This window comes from Mus caroli, unplaced genomic scaffold (assembly GCF_978045245.1).
Source record: "Mus caroli unplaced genomic scaffold, Mus_caroli_1 scaffold_7, whole genome shotgun sequence".
In the NCBI taxonomy this organism is placed as follows: Eukaryota; Metazoa; Chordata; class Mammalia; order Rodentia; family Muridae; genus Mus; species Mus caroli.
The window spans coordinates 115,454,280-115,475,974 of record NW_028227262.1 but is presented as its reverse complement, the minus strand read 5'-3'; the positions used below and the strand labels follow the sequence as shown (position 1 = coordinate 115,475,974).

General features: G+C 43.1%; 1 protein-coding gene across 1 annotated transcript in view; it reads left to right on the top strand.

Moving 5' to 3' along the window:
• Lrguk (leucine rich repeats and guanylate kinase domain containing) overlaps nucleotides 1-21,098 on the top strand; it is a 104,352-nt gene extending 83,254 nt beyond the window's left edge. The window contains exons 16-20 of the mRNA XM_021165014.2: nucleotides 1,042-1,175; nucleotides 14,165-14,253; nucleotides 16,073-16,198; nucleotides 18,846-18,991; nucleotides 20,313-21,098. Of these exons, the coding sequence (XP_021020673.1) occupies nucleotides 1,042-1,175; nucleotides 14,165-14,253; nucleotides 16,073-16,198; nucleotides 18,846-18,991; nucleotides 20,313-20,440 (623 nt within the window). The 3' untranslated portion in view covers nucleotides 20,441-21,098. The remainder of the gene's footprint in view (nucleotides 1-1,041; nucleotides 1,176-14,164; nucleotides 14,254-16,072; nucleotides 16,199-18,845; nucleotides 18,992-20,312) is intronic.
• Nucleotides 21,099-21,695: the final 597 nt, after the last annotated feature.

Below are 21,695 nucleotides of genomic sequence, written 5' to 3'. Positions count from 1 at the left end.
GAGGGCGAGTGTCTTAGTCAGGGTTTCTGTTCCTGCACAAACATCATGACCAAGAAGCAAGTTGGGAAGCAAGTTGGGGAGGAAAGGGTTTATTCGGCTTACACTTCCATACTGCTGTTCCTCACCAAAGGAAGTCAGGACTGGAACTCAAGCAGGTCAGAAAGCAGGAGCTGATGCAGAGACCATGGAGGGATGTTCTTTACTGGCTTGCCTCCTCTGGCTTGCTCAGCCTGCTCTCTTATAGAACCAAGACTACCAGCCCAGAGATGGTCCCACCCACAACGGGCCTTTCCCCCTTGATTACTAATTGAGAAAATGCCTTACAGTTGGATCTCATGGAGGCATTTCCTCAACTGAAGCTCCTTTCTCCGTGATAACTCCAGCTGTGTCAAGTTGACACACAAAACCAGCTAGTACAGCGAGTTTCCCACATCTCTTAGTTAAGCATATTAGCTAATGATACATGTCAGAGTTCTTTATTTTAGCATTTTGTAAGCAATGCTCCTAAAATGCTTGATGCTTCCATACATCTCAAAGGACTGAAACTCAGCACCTGTCTTTATGAGTGTGACTAGAAATGTGTATTCTATATCTCTGTTTTTTGGGGGTTGTTTTTGTTTTTGTTTTTGTTTTTTTGAGACAGGGTTTCTCTGTGTAGAACTGTCCTGGAACTTACTCTGTAGACCAGGCTGGACTTGAACTCAGAAATCGTCCTGTCTCTGCCTCCCAAGTGCTGGGATTAAAGGCGTGCGCCACCACTGCGCCACCATCTCTGGGTTTTCTAAAGGAAAGGTTCAAACCTGTGCTGACTGAGCACTGGTTACCTTCCAAGTGGTTGTGCCTTCTGGATGCTATAGGCCAGCATTAATTTTATCGTTACTGTAAAATGTATCTTATTTATTTCCAAGTTGAAATGCACAAACTTTAAGTACACAATTTCTTGTGTTTGAAGAAATAAAATATAAAACATCGCTGTCATGTCACATCAAGAAATTTACTCTGTCAGATGTTTCGTTCACAAATTTATGTTTTCCTCACCAGATACTAAGACGTCGTCTTACCTGAAATGCGAAGACTATTCTAGGAAGTCCAGTACGGTTGAATTCTTGGATTCAACAGACAGAAACTACTTTACCAAATTATGGGCCAAACTTTCATCCAAAAAGTCACCAGTGGTAAGGGCAGGGCAGGTGGGGTAAATGTGATTATAGAACCGTAAAGGGGTTCAGGGTCACGCCTTTAATCCCAGCACTCGGGAGGCAGAGACAAGTGGGACGCTGTGAGTTTGAGACCAGCCGGGATTACATAGCGAGACCCTGTCTTAAAAATGGGGGTGAGGGGATTCGGAGATTATTGCGTTTTCCTAAATTATTCTCTTACTTATGTGAGCTGAAAACAGGATTCTTTCTCCCGCTGCAACCGCATCCCTAGGAATAGTTCCTGTGTTTAAAATTGAATTTTCAATGTAAGTTTTCTAGTAACGTTTTCTCAGGCTCCCAGTAAAAACGCTGGCGTCCAGCTCTTCTGTTTTGCAGTAGAAAACACCACAATAAAACAAACACAGTAAAATGTATATTTCAAGGGGCGAGCGGCTCTGAGCGGGAGGTGACTATGAGTATCTGGGGGAAAATCAAGTCCACTCCAGAAGTGTGTTTTATGACAGCGCTATATAAAGCAGGCCTGTAACGTTGTCCTAACTCAGCGCTCTGGGAACATCTGGAAATTGGCCCATGTAGGAGTGTCTAATTCACAATAGGGCCCGTGTTCAGAGTAGGTTGTGCTCATTTTCATGAGTAATAATTTTTTATGTAATGATCTGGGAATGCAGAGACTTAAAAAAAAATTACAGTTGCAGAATATACCTGTGGTGGTTTGAATAGGACTGCCTCCCATAGACTCATATGTGGGAATGGTTGGCCCATAGGGAGTGGCACTATAAGGAGGTGTGGCCTTGTTGAAATAGGTGTGGCCTCATTGGAGGAAGTGTGTCACTGAGGAGGTAGGCTTTGAGGTCTCATATGCTCAAGCTAGGCCTAGTGGGGCACACAGTCACTACTTGGCTGTCTGTGGGTCAAGATGTAGAACTCTCAGCTCCTTCTCCAGCACCACGTCTGCCTGGACACGTCATGCTTCTCACCCTGACTATAATGGGCTAACCCTTTGAAACTGTAAGCCAGCCCCAATGAAATGTTTTCCTTTAATAAGAGTTGCTATGGTCGGGGCTGGAGAGATGGCTCTGTGGTAAAGAGCACTGGCTATTCTTCCAGAGGACCTGGATTCAATTCCCAGCATGCACATGGCAGCTCACAACTGTCTGTAATTCAAGCAAAACACGACAGTGCACATAAACAAACAAACCATGCAAATAAATAAATAAATAAATAAATAAATAAAAATAGTTGCTGGGGTCATAGTGTCTCTTCACAGTGATAGAAAAATCTAAGATGGTTGTAAACGTAAAGCTATTTTCAAAGCAAGTTACCACACCACCTTCCAAAGTCAGAACTAAGGCCAGTGGTCAAAAGTATCGGTGGATCAGGCCTTGTGCTGGTGGAAAGGGGCGTGCCAGAGCCTTCTCCTGTAAGACATGACAGCTGCTGGGAGTTCTGAGTGAATGAAACAAGTGTTTCTGCTTCGCTTCTCTGTGTGGCCTCTTGCACTGACTCTGAGGGTAGGCCTGCCTCTCTCACCCACTCACGTAGAAGCAGTCCCCCACATTCCCACAAACTTCCCTCCAGTTCTTCAGTTCACACTGCTGAAGACAAGAGTATAGTGAACCTGACTGACACCTTAGCCAGGCTCAGTCAAGTCTAGAATTATGCCTGCTCACCAGGACTTACGAGAAATGAAAAATCAGTCATTAGCAATGGAGGCCACTCTCCATCTTTGGATTAAGTTAAGAATCCAAAGGCTTCTGGCTATTCTGGGAGATTTCAGGAGGACCTGCAGTCTTCAGATCACGTGGTAACTTTGGAAATGTTCTTGTAAGTTCCTGGATTTCTTTTCAAGCTGCTGGTTCTGGCTTTCCCCACATTCTTTCCGGCTGGCAGGTTGCTCTTCTTTTTTTCCTGGCTGTCTTAGGTAGCCCTGTGATCTCTCCATCCCCTGGAACATCCGGGAGAAATGATCAGGTAAGGCTGCCTTAACCTGGAGTAGCCACTGCTCTCTGTCATTCTGGTTCTGGGACATTCAGGGCCCTTCCTGTCGGTACATAGTTTCTTCGTGTGCCCTTGACACCCTGGCTTTCTTGAAAGGTATGCTGTGTTGTTTCTAAGAGCTGAGGTGCTCAGACATAAGCTCTCAAATCTCTCTCTGCAGCATCAGCATCCAGGGTTGAAAGCTCCACACCCCAGCATCATGGACACCCTCACTCATTCATGCTGACATGTGCCCTGACAGACAGTTCTGCCCCACTTCATCATGAGGCTGTGCCGCAGTACAGCCTGACTCAAACAGTTGAGAATACACACCACTGATGCACATGCTTGGCCTTTGAGTGGGCATTCATGGTTTGCATAGTCAAGGTTTATTTAAGTAGGGTCAGACAGCATCTGTTAGAAGCCTTTCGTGCCTTTTAAGATGGCTTTTCTCGGGTCATGGCCACCAAGGTACCAGGAACCGGTGACAAAAACAGATAAAAACCCCACTCAGAGCTCTCAAATGTGAGTCATCCCCATTAACCATTGTCATCCCAGAAAGGGAAGGTACAGTAAAGGTGATGTGTAAGTAGAAGGGGTGATCCTGGTGGCGACAGATGAGGGAAGGGGCAGTTGCCATGGTCACCTGCTGTAGAAGAGTATTGTGGTCCAGTTGCCTGTGCCTCCTCAAGGCACCCCCTTAAGCACAGTGTGTAATGGGGGGGGGAGTGCTCATTGTATCATATGTTAGAGTTGGCATTTACCAATCAGTTATGGCGATGGTGTGCAAAGCCCCTTTGCCTCCCTATACCCAGGAGGAGGTCCCTAATAACAAGGACTTTTCATAGAAAGCAAGTGATGTCTTCTAAGAACTGACCATGCATCCCCTCAAGAGCTGGCAGCAACCCCATGCTACCTTCACACAGCATTTGCAATCTAGATGGGCTTTTGATTCTTTCTTTCTCTCCTTTTTGGTTTTTTGAGACTGGGTTGTTTTTTTTAAAAAAAAAATAAGCTGGGCAGTGGTGGCACACGCCTTTAATCCCAGCACTTAGGAAGCAGAGGAAGGTGGATTTCTGAGTTTGAGGCCAGCCTGGTCTACAGAGTGAGTTCCAGGATAGCCAAAGCTAGTCAGAGAAACCCTGTCTCAAAAAAAAAGAAAGAAAGAAAGAAAGAAAGAAAGAAAGAAAGAAAGGAAAGAAAGAAAGAAAGAAAGAAAGAAAGAAAGAAAGAAAGAAAAGAAGAGAAAAAATAAGTGTTCTATATCCTCAGTTTAAGGAAGTGCAGATCAAAACTACTCTGAGATTCTCGCTTGTCCAAATCAGAATGGCTAGTATCAAGAACACAAGTGATAATAAATTCTATCAAGGAAGGGGGCAGGCAGGTCTGATATATGCTAATGACAATGTAAACCAAGAGAGCCACTGTTGAAATCAATATGGATGTTTGCAACATAACTCCAAATAGAACTACAATATGACCCGACTGTTCCACCCCTGGCTGTGTGCCTGATGGATTCTGAGGCAGCATACCACAGAGCTATTTTACACATCTGTGTTCATTGCCACATAATTCAAAATAGCCAAAACATGGACCCTTGCTAGATGTCTATCAAAAGATGAGTGAATGGATAAAGAATATGCGGTACATGTACACAATGAAATTTTATTCATCTCTAGAGAAGAATGAGATAATGTCATTCATAGGAAACAGATGGAAATGGAGATCACTGTGTTGAACAAAACTATCAAGACTCAAGACTTAGTCAAATACTAAATATTTCATATGTGGAATCTATTGAGTTGTGGTGTCTTTCTCTGTCTCTGCCTCTCTCTCTCTCTCTCTCTCTCTCTCTCTGTGTGTGTGTGTGTGTGTGTGTGTGTGTGTGTGTGTGTGTGTGTGTAGCATGAAAGCAGAGAGACTAGGAGAGCAGGAGGAGGCCTAGTAAAGTAAGGAGGATCAGGAGAGGTAGTGGACCTTCTGTCTTGGAAAGAAAAGGGGAAAGAAGGAAAGAGAGCTGAGAGGGCTATAAGGGAAGAATAAGAGCCAGTTATATGAATGTGTCCTCACCAAACCCATTTCTTTGCATTCTAACCAAAACTATCTTAGTTTCAAAAGAGAAGAAAGAAAATATAAAAATAAGCTAGACATAGTGGTATACTTTTAAGCCTAGCACTTGGGGTACAGAGTCAGATGGATTTTTTGTGAGTTAGAGGCTAGCCTGGTCTATTTATCAAGTTTTAGGATAGCCAGGGCTATGTAAAGAGACCATGTCTCAAAGAGAAGAGAAGAGAAGAGAAGAGAAGAGAAGAGAAGAGAAGAGAAGAGAAGAGAAGAGAAGAGAAGAGAAAGAAGAAGAAGAAAAAAAGAAAAGAATATAAAAAGATTGGCTCATTGAGTAGAGGCACTTGTCACCTCCTGGCCATCTGAGTTGAGCCCACAGGCTGGAAGGAACTGACTTGAGCCAGTTTTCGTTTTACATGTATGCCATGGTCCACACATACACACAAACTAATAAATGTCAAAAAAAAACCACCCAAAGATGTTGATATTATGAAATAATAATCTTTCTTTAAATGCACATACAATTAAGATGTTTAATATAAAAAATCTAAGTAAACTTTTTATGTGTTGTACCTCAGTTCTAATAAGAAAGACATGAAGGCTCTACAGGAAGAGGCTGGAGAGATGGCTCAGTGGGTAAGAGCACTTGCTGCTCTGACAGAGAGCAAGCAATTCCATTGCCCACATGCTGGCTCATGACCACCTATAATTCAGGAGAAGGGTCTAAATGGAGACAAGATGTCTTAGGGCTGGTAGAATGCGAATGTAATGACTAACACCAGCCCATCAGACTGTGGTGGCTTAAGCACACATAGTTCAGCCTCTGGAAAGTTACTAAAAGAGAATTAAGAGAAGCATAGGTTATAATCTAACCAACAAATAGTGTAACATTGTATTGGCATTGCTAACCAGTGCAACAAATAACCCCAGAATAAACAGTGTGGAGTTCAGCCATCAAAGCCATCAGACATTCAATAAGTATGGTTTTTAGTACAAGGAACTTCAGTATTATAGCAATAGTTTTAAGTATCCTTTAAAAAGACATTTCTTAGATGGTATAATACCATCTGCCTTTAATCCCAGCACTCAGGAGGCAGAGGCAGGTGGATCTCTGAGTTCGAGGCCAGCCTAGTTTACAGAGTGAGTTCCAGGACAGCCAGGGCCACTCAGAGAAAGCCAGTTTGTATTTAGGTGATTTGCCTGCATGTGTGCCTGTGTGTCACATGTATGCAATGCCTGTATGTGTGCATGTGCATCACATGTATGCAATGCCTGTGAAGCCCAAAAGAGGGCTGGGTTACAGATGGTAGTGATCTGCCATGTGGGGGCTGGGAACCAAACCTGGGGCTTCTACGACAGCAGCAACTGTTCCTAACCACCCCACCCTGGGCCGTCTTCATAGCTCCCTAAGATGTTTTGACGAGGGTCTTAAAGTAAAAAGGTTAATAATACATCTGATAAAAAGATGTATAATGTCTCTACATAGGAAAATATAAAAATATTATTTAGAAAAAAAAACTAAGTGCATTTATGAATTACAAGAATTACCACTATGCTCATGTCAGCTCTCTTCAAATCTACAGATATGCAAGCCAGTCAAAAATACCCAGAGCTCTTTGTGAAATTGATTTTAATATTTGTATGGAAATGCTAGCACTATCTCAGAGACAAACCTGTACATGCATGGGACTGACCTGTGACGAGCGTGGCAGGAAGAAGATGAGAGCTTTGATAGAATTAGCTGCTTACAAATGAGGGATTACATTTTCCACCAGTCCTACACCACACACAAAACCTCAGAGGTTTGCAATCTATGTAACCTACGCACTCTATATAACTGTGAAAAGCAAAACAATACTTCTAAAAGATAATGTAAGAGAGATTCTTATGACCATGACACCATGAATAATTTCTTAACTATAAACACAAACAATGATAACTCAAAAAAAATATGGAAACACCGAATTACACTAAAATTAAGAACTTGTGGGCAGGGGAGATAGATGGCTGTGCTCTGACCATGAGGACCAGAGTTCAATTCCTGGAACCCCTATGGCAGAAGGAGAGAACTGACCCCTGAAAGTTCTTCTCTGAGTGCCGCACATACCCTGAGGCATGTATGCATACATACTAAATAAATAAACAAGTGTAATAAAATTTAAATTAAGAACTTCTGTTAATAAAAGTGCCATTAAACTTTAAAAAGACAAACCACACCAAGATACTCACGGTGCACAAGTGACAGAATATTTATATTCACAATACATAAAGAACCCTTACTGGTTACTAAGGGCAAAGCATACAATCCATAGGAAACACACACACACACACACACACAATACCTAGGTGACCAGTGATGTTATATGACAGGTGTATATAACCACAAGACAATGCAGGTTATAACCATATTGAGATGCTTATAAGAATAAACTAAAAGTGTTAAATTATAAAACAGACTTATAACACATGACAGAGAAAACTCTTATATGACAACGGATGGGAGGTTAAACAGTGTATGTAGACAGCAGGTGGACATACTGACATTGAACATGCATGTGCGCTATGCCTCAGTTAAGACATTCCTGACATACGCTCGATAGGAAGGAGAGGCGTACACACCAGGAGTACGGAGTATTTACAGTAGTGTCACTCACAGCTGCCCTAAGCTGGTAATCCAGATGTGGAAAGTGTCAAATATATAGTGAACTGTGTACAGTAATGTAAAAGAGCATACTTTGATTTAAGCATATTTGAAAGGCACTGACTTTCTGCACTTTTAACAGCATCCAAATAATCTCGCCTTTGGTCGGTGGTGACCTTTTCTAGTTGACCTCCCTGAAATGGAGCCTTTGCCATTTGGCATAGCAAGCTGGTTGGTGCTCTTGTATGTTCCCTGGCACAGACCTGTTGTTGAATGTCAAATGACCCCCATGGGCTATGTGAACACGTGGTCCCCAACTACTGACACTGTTGGGAAAGCTGGGGAACTTTTAGGAGGTAAAGCCTTGTTGAAGGCAGTGGGTTGCTGGTGTGGGCCTTGGGGTATGTAGCCTGGCCCCCCTTTCTTTCATTCTCTGCTTCCTGAGTGTGGATGTGGTGTGACCAGCCAGCCCCTACTCCTGCCACCAGGCCTTCTCTGCCTCAAGCCCTATCTTCCCCTGCTATGATGAACTATGTCCTTCTGGACACACAAGCCCAAATAAACCCTCTCCTTCCCTAACTTGCTTTTGTCTGGGAATTCTGTCACAGTAACAGAAACGTAGCAAAGACAACTTAGAGCTGTTTTTACAGTAAGCAGGCTTGGTTTCCTTAAGTGAGAGGTTCAATGACACATTGTGGCCATCGGGGACACCCATCGCTATTGGGGTGGCCATTACTTCTGGGACTCTTTAGAGGAAAAGACACTAGGGACCACACCCAGGGCCGTGCTCATGCTAGGTAAGTTTCTACCACTGATCTATAGTCTCTGCCCTCTGGTCCTTTTCCCTGGCTAGATAAAATATTCCATGAGTTCAACCTGATATTTCTAATTAAAATTCAGAGCCTCGTGAGTTTTGCTTTTTCTATTACACCTTTATCTTTCTTGCACACTGAGAATCCTTCCCAAAGGCTTCTCAGAGACCTAGGTGATGATAGGATTATGATAGCCCATTAAATTACTCTTCTGCTCTATCCCACATCATGAGAACAGCCTCTGAATAACAATACTAATACAATCAACCCGTTCTGAAAACTGAAATTTGCTTTTTTTAAATGTCTTCTTTTCTTCTCTCATTTTTTAAATTGTTTTTTTTTTTTGAGAATGTCATAGAAACCATTTTGTTCATATTCACCCTCCACGACTCCTCCCTGCTGCATCCCCCCTTCCCTCCCTAACTGATTCTGAGTCCTCTGCTGATTTTTTTTCAAACCCCATTAAGTACAGTTTGTGTTGCCCATGAATTCTTGCATGTGTGGTCTTCAGTGGATGTGTGGTCCACCCACCGGACTCTTCCTCTCCAGCAGCTGTCAGTGGCCAGTATCCTCTCATCTAGGGGTGGGGCGTTCATTCTCATGTTCCACCATGTTGTTTAAGGCTGTGTGACAGCTACACATAGTTGGTCTGTATTTTATATTAATTCTAAAAATATATATATATACTTAAGATTCATTAGACTATGGCTTAGCATCCAGTTGTTGTATGAGTGTATTCTGTGTACAGAAAAAGCTATTGAAAAATATTTTCTGAGTTCTTATAAGCTAATGCCTGTCTGTTCCACGTGTAGGCACTGTCTTCAGAGTGTACTGTTCCTTATCCCTGTCACGGGTGCTTAGCATTTGTATGTGGAGTCTCCACTCCTGAAATACCTGTCCTTTTCTCCCAGATCTTAATTCATATCCTCTCTCTCTCTCTCTCTCTCTCTCTCTCTCTCTCTCTCTCCCTCTCTTTCTCTCATCCTTATATTTCTTCTGATTTAGTTGTTTCTGTAGTAATATTTCCCCTTATATCTCTAGTTCATTTTTGAGTTCTGCCACTCCATTTGTAGGCAATCTGATTATAATTTTATTTGTTTTTTTTAATGCCTTGTGTCTTTTACTTACGTCTTTGTGTTTACTTTGAAACAGCAGGTTACAGATTTTAATCTGTTCTATATGAAAGCTTTGTCTGGAGGTCTGGGGCTCACCTTTATTTTTCCTCTCAGGATACCCGCATATGAAATTTAACTGGGTACTTTCTGTCGCCACTACCTGAGCTCCTCCTCAGTTTACACCATTCTGTGGGTTTGCCCAATTACATTTGTCTTTCATTCTCCTTAGCTGCTCTTGGTGCATGTGGTGGTTGGCATGAGATGTCCCCTGTATCCGCTGGCATCTGAATGCTTGAGCCTCAATTGGATCCCTCTGTGGGTCTCTCTCTCTCTCTCTCTCTCTCTCTCTCTCTCTCTCTCTCCCTCCCTCCCCCTCTCCCCCTCCCCCTCCCCCTCTCTCCCTCTCCCTCTCTCCCTTTCCCTCCCTCCCTTCCTCCCTCCCTCCCTCCCTTCCTCCCTCCCTCTCTCCTTCCCCCCACCCCGTTCTCCTCATGGAGCCCCTGGAACCACAAGCCCGAATGAACCCTTCCATTGGCAATGGTGTTCTATTACAGCAACAGAAGAATAAGTAACTGTGGGAGCTGGCCTCAGCAAATAGCCCCAGTGAGGCAGCTTCAAATGTTTAGTTCCTTCAGTTCCTCCAGCTATGGCCGAGGTCCATCCTCACCCACTGGTAGGGTTGAGGATGCCCATCTTGGTTTCAGCCGTGGGCTTGAGGGGGTATTTTGGCTACTGGTTTTCTTGTAGAGATTTTGATTTTGCTATTTAGCTCCTAGTTTTTTATTCTTTGACAGTTTCATATATGCATGAATATGAATTTTAACAGTTTCCACCATCCCCCATGTCTCCCCTCTCATCCCTTTCCCCTTCCCACTGAAGCCTTCCATTTTCCTAACAAGCCCATCCCTTCCTTCCACGTGTACTCCGTGTGTGTGGCCCACTGAGTGTAGAGTTGCCTGTATGCATGCAGGGAGGAAGTTATGGTTGCTATGTGTTTTTATGTGCAGGCCGTGGGAGATCCAAAAGTTATTTTGAGCCTTGGAGTGGGGAGCAGTTAGCCCAGAGATTGAGCACTGCCTAGCATGTGCACCCAAGATTCTACCCCCAGCACCTCAAAATGAAAACAAAAATGCAGCCCTGTCGATACACCATTAGGAGGAGTTATCTTCCCCAGCTATGACATAGTTTAGATCAAGCATCAAGTTATCATCATAATAAAAAGAATATAAGAGGAATTGCAGCAGTAAATGTTTGAGCATGGTGTGATTCAGGGCAAAAGCATAATGAATTCATATGGCATTGAATAATAACCAAAAAGGATCCAGCAAGATGGTCAGTGGGTAAAGGCATTTGCTACACAAGCCTAGTGACCTACGTTCAGTCTCTGGAACCCTTGGCAATATGGAAGGACAGACATTTGGCCGGGACTCAGATCAGTGCATTGCTCAGCTCTCGACAGCGAAACTTCTTGCAGTATCTGGGAACACAGAGACCCACAACTGACAGCATGCAGAGAGCGAGAGACTTTGGAGCACTGGGTCCTGAGTGGGATGTCTTCATCAGCTCTTCTCCTCAAGGCTCAGGGATCTGTGCGGAAGAAAGGCTGGACAATTGTGAACCAGGGGTGGTTGATGACCAAAAGAAACAGCTTCTTCCAGACACAACAGGACTGGTGCACATACAAACCCACAGACGCTGTGATAGCGCACACAAGACCCACACAGGTTCAAACAGACAGACAGTGCAGAGATAGGCCCGCCTCTAACCAAGCCGCTGTTTGAAACTGACAGCTGTTGGGAAGGGGGATTGAGAATACATTTTCTCCAATAGAGTATTGCTGGGTCTATCAAGCACACTCCAGGGCAGGCCCCATGCCCACGAGTAATTGGCCAACATAACATGAATGCCATGTTTTGTATGTGTTTCCTTTTGAGCTTTTGTATTTTTCTGTCTTATTGTTTTTATTTCATTTTTTGAGATATTTTGAGAACGAAAAGATAAAAACCATAAAGTCAGGTGGGTAAGGAGGTGGGAGGAACTTGGAGTTGAAGGAAGGAAAAGAATATGATCAAAATATATCATATTTTTAAAAAACCCTTTTAAATGAAAAATATGGAAAAAGCAACAATGCACGAAGCCTTACAACCTGCACACATGCACTGAAACACACCCTGCCCCCTCCATTGACATATACATATATAACAGTATTAATTTTAAAAGAAAGAGTACATAAATAATTCTTTAAAAAAATATTCCCAGAGTTGGCTAGTGTGTTGGTATTCTATTTCAACTCGAACCCATTAGATGCGTCTGTGGCGTTACTTACAGCTTTTCCTCTGTGAGGCTTGAATAGCACGTCTTCCTTTCTCATCTTATCACAGGCTCCTTCCAGATCTCAACACACATCTTCTTCTTCTCCCCTGGCCTCTCTAAGAGACCAGAGCGCATGGCCAGAGAAAGAGGAAGGAGGAAATGATCTTGATAGACAGAGTGTCCATCGAGAGCCTGTGGCCAGTGAGCTCATGAGAGCTCCCGTGAATCGGGCGCTAAAATTAATTTTAAATTCAAACACTTAACCTCAATTTTTTTTCAATATAGGAGCAGTTGACAGTTAATTGCACCCCAGATAATTTTAGAAAGGGAAGCATCATCCACACCGCTATACAGTAAAGATAATTATTGAGTTCAGCCTTGTGCTGTGTGCAAGGCATGCAGTAGTGATGTAGTGACCCACGAGATATCTGGTGTCTGAGATGCTGAGTGTGCCAGTTATGACAGTACTAGGACAGAGCAGAGCCACTCCTGCAGGCACATGCTTGTAATAAACACAATGAGACGCACATCAGTGCCAGTCTCAAAACATTTAATCTTAAAAAAAAAGTTTCCCCAAAGACGTTAAAACACTCGACACCAGGCCACTTCCCAAGGCTTACTGTAACTTTAACTGGCTGGTATCCTGGCATGCTTGACGTTAAAACTCTCGACACCAGGCCAGTTCCCAAGGTTTACTGTAACTGACTGTGGCCGGTACCCTGGCATGCCCATTTGCCACCATTCCTTCTTCAGCTTTCCATGAAAATAACCTACAGTGGAGTCTGGTCATGAAACGGAAAATCAAAGCACCTAGGCTTATTTACGATGAAGTTACTGCACACGGTGATTAGGGTACTTCAAACGCACTCGCCGTTAAAGTACATGCTAGAATATGCCTCTTCTTAAATAACAGTCTTTTATGCAAAACAAATGCGCACTTGCTAAATCTTCTTTAGTAAGTAAGAATTTTATGTCTGGAGCTTAAAAGTGGGGTGACCCAGTGTCTGTATAGTTGTTAAACGGGTCGGCAGTCCACTGGAAGGTCTGAGTAGAAACACCCGTGGCACTTGTAAAATGGTGTGTACACTTTTTTCCTCCACCCCCTCCCTTTTAGCCCTATGTTTTTCCATGTCCCTTTTTGCCAAAATCATGAACCCTTTTATTTGGAAAAAAAATGTCTTTTATATTCCTATATTGCCACCCAGTGTTTTTTAAGGATTTATAATGATAATGATGATGAAATGCAGAAGAAAAAAACCTCTCATTTTCACTGTTTCCAGGTCATACTTAATTATGGTTAAATATATTTGTTCAATCATTTACTTCATGTGAGAAGATGAAAGTCAACTCTACCCTGTGCCCTTCAGAAGTCTATAATCTCGTAAGAATGATTTAAAATAAAACCCAAGGCCTGGCATGATAGCATATGTCTGTTTTCATAGTACTTAGGAGGCAAAGGCAGCAGAGGTCACTGCAAACCTGGTCCACAGAGTGAGCTCCAGGCCAGCCAGGACCAGATAGCGAGACCTTGTCTCACACCAGCATAAAACATGCGACCGTGAAATACTATTGAAAACTATCATATTCTGGGCTTGGGTGGGGCTCAGTTGCAGAGAGAATGCCTAGCATGCAGAGAGAGCCTGGCTTTGATCCTTAGCACTGCAGGACCAGGGCATGATGGCTATAATCCCAGCACTGAGAGAAGGCAGGAGGATCAGAAGTTCAAGGTCATCTTTGACTATGTAGTGAGTTGTTTGAGATCAGGCTGATCCGTGATATCAATCCTGTCTCTGAATAAATAAATAAGAAGTAAAATTACAAAGTAAAGATCTTGACATTATTATTTGTCAAGTAAAAAATTCCGAATTAAATTTTAGTGTCTGCAAAGTATTTGGCTTATTTGTAAAATTTGTTTTTAATCTTCCTACTAAATAATTGCTAATTGTTTTCTATGTTTGTCTGCCCTGCCCCCTTTTCCGCATCATGTACTTGGAAACCTCAGGTAAGGAGAAAATGATTATAGCTATTTTGATCACCTGACATCTTTTTCACATTGATTTTCTGATCATGTGTCTTGCCTAGGAAAGAGAGTCTCTCCACAGACAGCATGAGGCAGCCCGGCAGGCACTCATGGGGAAGACGCCCCGGGATCACACGCTCCTGTTTCAAAGGTAGTGATTTACTACACTGGTTGATGCCTGCCTGGGAGATCTTGAATTGATGTTCCGGGGTCTGCATAGACCAAATAATCAACAATATAAGCAGAGATCTCTGCACCCAAATGGATGCTTGTGGTCCAGTAGCAAACTCTGTCTAGAAGTTGTAGCTCTTCATTTATATATTGTTTCAAGAGGCACCGCAGGCCTACAGCTACTAGAAATTGGTGGGTTTGCTGACTGAAATGAAAACGACCTTTCTAGTAGGTGTTTGAGTATCAGTATCGGCCTGGACCACGGCTGTTCTTGGCCTGAAGGTTAATCACAGCCTGTTGAGTTCCCTGTACTTGTCTGTCACCACTGCCCAAACAATGGGAATTATTTGTGGAGTCATTTGGTCAGTGTTTCCCTTCCACACCAGGCTATAAGTCCCAGAAGCATGAGGACCAGGGCATCCCTATCAATCCATGAACTTTTGGTCCTGGGTATAAAATGTTTTACTTAGTGCCCACCACATAGTGAGAGCATCATAGGTATTACTGGCTGTAACAGCTCTTATTAATTACTGTTTTATTAATTACCATGTATGAAAAGGCACAACTGAGCCTTTTTAAGTTTAACTCAAAATAACCAGATCATGAGATGGTTATATATTTCTTGTTATTTTCTCATTAATGTCATGGGTTTCAGTGTTCTGAATCATCCTTTCTATGTGACCTTTTAGAATATTTGAGTAATGACCGTGTCCTGGCCTTTTGGCTGAAATCAAGTATGGAATGTTTGAGTAATGGAGAAAGTCCCAGGTTTTAGAAAGTTGCTAAGATCAATAACCAAATCTCAAGTACAGCATTCAAAAATTCTTTTTAGTAATGTTATGAATGCAAATACCTAGGTAGCTGAATCTTAAAAGCCATTTGAAGGTTTTTTGTTTTTTGGTTTTTTGGTTTTTTTGCATCAGTGTTGCCTCTCCTGTCTGTGATATGTGTTGGGAATCTTTAGTCAGTATAAATGATATTAAATTTTTGTCTATTTGCTCTCACATCCAAGAAAGTGTAATTACTTTTTTCCACATGACATTATCTTTAGGTGGTCTGATTCAAAATGTGAGGTTGTATGGTATATGCAAAGTTCTGCGGGGGGGGGGGGCAGGTGGTAGCTAGAAGATGGTGTTCACCACTACATCTGAAGCTAAGTCCTGTATGAGCGCTGAGCAACAGATATCCTGCCTCTTCAAACCCATGATCAGAGGGTTGAAAGTATGAGGTCCAAATGGACTGCCAGGGGCAGATGGATGCTGTGGACCTCTGTGCACTTCTGTGGAGTTGGTTGCTGTGCACACAGCATCACTAGCAAGGCTGCAGTGAGTGCCCAGGTCACTGTGATCTGAGGCAGCAGGCATAGAAATCCTACACATCTGAATAGAGGAGAAGTAGTGTTCCATAGCTAGTATTTAATTCAGAGGATAATATTAGAGTTTTTAGAACTGTTTTACTTATGGACCATTTCAAAGAATTAGATTGGAAACAAGAAAGGGAAATACCCCTTTTAGTTTTTCTAGCAATTAGCATAATGCTATATAGTTAGATCTAAATGGATGAGGGTTATAGTGGAGTACATACATGATTCTCAGTATCAGTGACTAGGTGGAGGAGGACTGTTTCCAGTACATGTGTGTGTCTTCTTAATGTTAGGTTGCAATAATGCCGCCATGCAAGGCAAGTCCTGAAGTGAGTAATTTCTCTCAGCTTGTGTAGTTCTGTAGAAACGGTGCTCAGTATTAAGATTTTGCCTGTATGTATATGTGATCGCACTATAGGATCCTTTCTGTTTTCAGGGGTCCAGTACCGATACCTACTGTCAGTGGCCAACAGTATTTTGCAACAATAGATGAACTACAGAAAACGTTTGAGCTCTCTGACGATCACTTTAAAATCCCCTCTGGACCATACCCTGAAACAAGGTTAGTTGGATTGAACAGTTATTTTCTACAGGTTTGTTAAAATCATGGTTTCCACTTGTAAGCTTTGGAGAAATTCTGAAACTGTGCAGGAGGCCCGCCTGTCACTAAGATCTGTGAGGAGCAGGCTTTGTAGAGAGCATGTGACACCTTCTCTGTATTCTGGGGGAGGGACAGACACACTAAAGCAGAGCAGGGGGCAGTATTCCATCTAGCAGCAGATAAAACAAGAACTCGACAGTACTGCAGGCATCCTTCCTGGTAGAGCAGAGGGTGATAGGCCTCCAGTCTCCCTGTGCTGTGACTCAGCTGTGACCTTGACTCCTGGCCTTTGTCCCCCTTCAGGTGGTTTTTGTTGTTGTTGTTTAAAGATTTATTTATTTATTTTATGTGAATATACTGTCGATCTCTTCAGACACACCAGAAAAGGGCATCAGATCCCATTTCAGATGGGTGTGAGCCACCTTGTGGTTGCTGGGAATTGAACTCAGAACCTCTGGACAAGCAGTCAGTGGTCTTAACCACTGAGCCATCTCCCCAGCTCCCCCGACCCCCACTCCTGGTCCAGTATTTAACGAAGTTCTCTTGGTTTCCACTGATTCTGAAGGCATCCAGTAGCTTTTCAACATCATCTTCCTTAATATCGACGTGAGCCAGATTGGTACCTGTAATTTGCAACTAACGTCTCTGATTATTGACTGATGGCTGGCATTTAAAAGGCCATTTCAAGGTCTCAATGTTCTAATATGTCAAAAGGCAGTACAAAAGCTGCATACAACCGGTTGCTTAAAATTTTATTTAGAGTGAGCTGGGAAGGTGGCTTAGAAGGTAAAGTGCTTGCCACACAAGCCTGGGGACCGGAATTAGGATCCCCAGCACCCAAAATTGGGCACAGCAGTACACACCTTTAATCCTACAACTGAGAAGACACAGGCAAGAGGATCCCTGGGGCTTGCTGGCCAAGCCATCTTGATAAGTAAGTCTGGTGAGAGACCTTGTCTCAAAAAATAAGAATTGAATAAATCAATAAGTAGATAAGTAAATAAATAAATGAATTTAAATTTGAAGAAGACATGCAGTGTTCGTCTCAACCTCTGACCTCCACATGCACATACACATACATGCATGTACACTATATCACACACGTGCACACACAAAAACATAATCACAGGGTTTTTTTTTTTAAATATAAATGTCACTTAGGGCTGGCAAGTTGGCTGGGAGGCAAGCCACTTGCTGTGCTAGGCTGATGACCTGAGTTTGATCCCAGAACTCACAGAAAGGTGGAACGTGAAGCACGACTCCTTCAAGTTGTCTGCTGGCTTCCACGCATGCTCCAGGGCTCATGAGTGCCTGCTCACGTGCTCTCCCTCACATACAACGAAAAAAAATGAATTTGAATATTCCTAATATGTTGTTGAAGACATTGAAAAATATAAAGGAAAAGGCAAAAATGTTTTGATTACTTCTGAACATTTACTGTTAATAAAGAATTCACACAGAGTATCTTGAAAAATACTAAAGCCCTTAATGAATACATGAGCAAAAGTTATACATTGTTTACAAGGGTAGGGGGGAGAGGCTTAGGACTATTGGATACATAAGAGAAACAGTGTTCGACCTAGCTTGTAATTGGAAACCAGTTTTAGGTATTGGTGAATTAGCAAAGCCTCATATTAATTATTTTAAAGGAGAGAGAGAGGGGGGAGGGAGAGGGGTGGACTATGAGAGGGCCTAGATTTTATTGGGGGGGAAATGCACAACGTTTGGAAATCAGCTTGAACCTCCTGGTTTGCCTTTGTGTCACTGTGGTAACACACTGACAAAAAGCCACTTGGGAAGGAAAGGGCTTGTTGCAGCCTACAGATCCAGATAACAGTCAATGGCTGAAGGAAGTCAGGGCAGGAACCTGGACCCAGGAGCTGATGCAGAGGCCATGGCTTGCTCCCCATGGCTTTCTCAGGCTGCCCAGGACCACCTGCCCAGGGATGGCGCTGCCCTCAGGGCCTTCCCACATAAATCATTAATCAAGAAAATGCTCCCATAGACGTGCTCCAGGCCAATCTGATGGAGACGATTCCGCCGCTGAGGCTCCTTCTCCCAGGGGAACTCCAGCTTGTAACAAAATAACCAGCACAGATACTTATATCAGAATCCGAAAAGCTGTACTTACTATGGGGCCACTTACCTCACTGTGAAATGGAGATAATTTACAGAATTGATAATGTTTATTGAAGCTGCTCTGACAACATCAGATATTATATAAAGAAAAAAATTTATTTTTAAACCCCATACCTATATGAACATGCATACACACACATGTGCTTGCACATACATGCACACACACATACACACACGCTTATTTCTAAGCTCCTGTACACAGGATCTGTGCTTCCTCACCTTGTTTTATGTATCTGCACTTATGTCATGTTTGTACAACAGATAAGAAGTTTTTGCTGTTATGTACAGTCCTTAGCACACATTAAGCTGGGTCACGTGCTGCAGATACTGTTTAGAGCCAGGTAGGTGGAGGTTTGTTAGCAAGCTACTGACTTTACTCTATAAAGGTAACCTGTAAAGTCATTGGGGGTAAAGTTTATGGCCAGTAGGAGTTTTGAACCTCAAAATCATCTTCATTTTTTTTCCACAGCAAGGATTCCAATATTTCTAAGAGATATTCTACATACTTTCATACTTGTCCATGGTCCAAAGAACTTCCCTTTCAGCTTCCAGAGGGTGGGGTCTCATCGCGCCCAGGATCAGCAGGGAGTGATGAAGTCGACGGGGCATTGAAAGGTATGTACTGTTCTATGTTAGGGCTCTGCATACTATCATAGTTTTCTTCCAACTGTTGTGATCCTTCACAATGATTGGAAAGTAAACGACTGTTTCAAAGCAGAGGATCCCTGTGAACTTTTGTGCCCCGCTGTTAAAGGTGAGAAACAAAAGTGTAGAATGGTTGGAAGATCACCCTTGGTCACTTAGCAACTTAGAATTGAAGCCACAATTCTGGTTACCTGAGTCTGGGCTGGGGCACATGTTCTCTGGACAACTCTGTGCCGACTCCCTCAGTGAAAGGGAAGGGCAGCAGAGGGATTCAGATCGCTGCCCAGTCTCTTCCTGCAGTTGGTGGAATTCTGATGAGGTTTTTGTGTTGAAGGAGCTGGCGCGATGTCTCCCCGTTCACTCTCTTTTTTTGCTCCTTTACATCCGAGTGAATGCGCATGCCCATGTAAAGACAGAATGACCAGTGCACTTTTCCCCCAGCGCTGTGTGGCTAAGTTCATGAGCAACACTGCGTGAAACCCTTGAGCACTGTGGGGAGACTGAAGGGCTGTAGGGAAAACTGGGAAGGCCCCAAAATCAGGATGAATAGGGGCACTTTCTGAGTCATTGATTTAGGATGCTTAAGTTGGCAGACTTCTCCAGAACTTGGAAGATGGGAAGAAAGGGAACATTTGCAGGCCCAGGAAATGTTCTGCCTGGGAGCAGAGAGAGAAGGCCCTGACTGAACCCCTGCTCGTGAGAGTGACCAGAGCATCTCAAAAGAAGCTAGAGGTCGTAGTTTGCCTTGGCCATGAGGGCACTGTGTGGTGGTACCTACAGGAAGCAAAGACAGGCTGACTGATCTCTCATCTCCCTCTCACTTCTATCTCCCTACCTATCCCTTCCCCAAATCCATGACTTTGGTTTTGTTTTGTGATACATTTAGTTTAACCAGAGCCATGTGTGTAATCACAGGAATGATCACTTGGAGTCTGGTGGGGATACCAGAGGGTCCAGAACGGCTCTCCCCTTTCCCTGGTTTTGTCAGTAGGAAATAGTTCAAGATAAATTGTAAATAATTTTTTAAAAACCAGCCATGGTAGATCCCTTGCCTCACATACATGATGCCCTAACTTCACCCCCAGTATTGCCTTCTCCTGCTCAAAAGACTTACGATCGCCGGGGAAGTGTGCACAAGCCTATCCCGTGCAACCATGAGCATGTGATGCTGGCCCTCCACCTCATCTGAGGATCGCTGATGCTTTGTGCTGCAGGAATTCTAAACTTATATTCCTGTGTACCAAGGGACTAACTGCATGTACCGTCTTTCTTTTCTCTCGATGTTTTATAGCTCTTCGTGTAGCATCATCTATGCAGGAAAAAGTGGCCCAGCACAAAAGACTGTCTGCGATTACAATAATGGACCCGGGTTCCAACACCAAACCCACCCTTCCTCCGATCCCACACGGCCGCAGATAGACCAGCACTGGGATCTTGGATCTGGCGAACAGACCAGCGCTGTTGCCATCTCATCTAAACACGCAGAAGGAGTTCAGTCCTTCCGCCTGGCCTGGCCACGGGTCTCAGCTGTTTCTCATTCACACGACTCATGACCAAAGAAAGATTCTAAATCTCTTGATCAATTTACACTGTGATTCTCTGAAGAGCATCTTTTATTGATTTTTGTTTTGCATGTTAGTTATTCTTAGCTTTGAAAAATGTTATTTGAGTTTTTCTCTTCCCACAACTGATTTTCCCAGAGATTCCTGTTCTGAGATCTCAGATACCAAAAATCTCCCTACATTTTTTCATTTTATGTACAATGGGTCCTTTGGCTTTATCTAACTACGATTGTATGGCTCAGAGTTCCAGGACTATGATGATTCACCCAAAATATTAATGTTTTTGTTCTAATTATGAAAACATGATAGAGCACCATTTAACTTGTGACCAACATCATATCTACTGCATCTCTCAAAGAGAATTAATATAATTTGGGGGAGCTCTTTAGTACCGTTAAGGAATAAAAAAAATATATTTCCTTTTCGCCCTTTCCAGACTAATTATATACCTATTATTAGAAATATTTTGCAACAGCTTTCATTATCCTTGTGATCTTACCCCATGGTGTTTACAGGAAATACTACTGTGTACTTAAGGCTGAGATCCATTTACTATGTGCCCATAAGGCTATCCTCACTTCGAAAAGGTTGAAACCCATCCTTCTGGGTTGGTAAGTAGCCTCTTCTCCTTGCATCGATGACCAGTGGGACCCTCTGCATAATACTACTGTTCTTGTTGACTATTTTTTATTATCTAATGTCAACCCCATCTTAACACATTAGCCCTGCCAATAACCTTCTCCATAACAGAGCCTCAGCTTTAACATGACCCATAACTATTTAACTATTGTGCCTTTCCTTGCCTTGCTCCCAAACTGGAGCAGATTAAAATCTGTGTTAGTCATCTGTCTCCCACTTGGACAAAATATGAGATAAACAGTCTAGAGGAGGAAGGGTTCATTTTGGTTTCCATTTCATACCATGGTTATCTGGCTCCACTATTTGGAGCCTGGGGCAAGACAGAATCTCAAGGCTGCAGGAGCTTGAGGCAAAGGACAGGGGGCACTGTTCACCTCAAGGCCACCAGCAAGCAAAGAGAAGAAAGAAAGGCCCAGGAACAAGATAAGAGTCTTCAAGAGTATTCTTCTGAGGACCTAATCCTTTTTACTGGG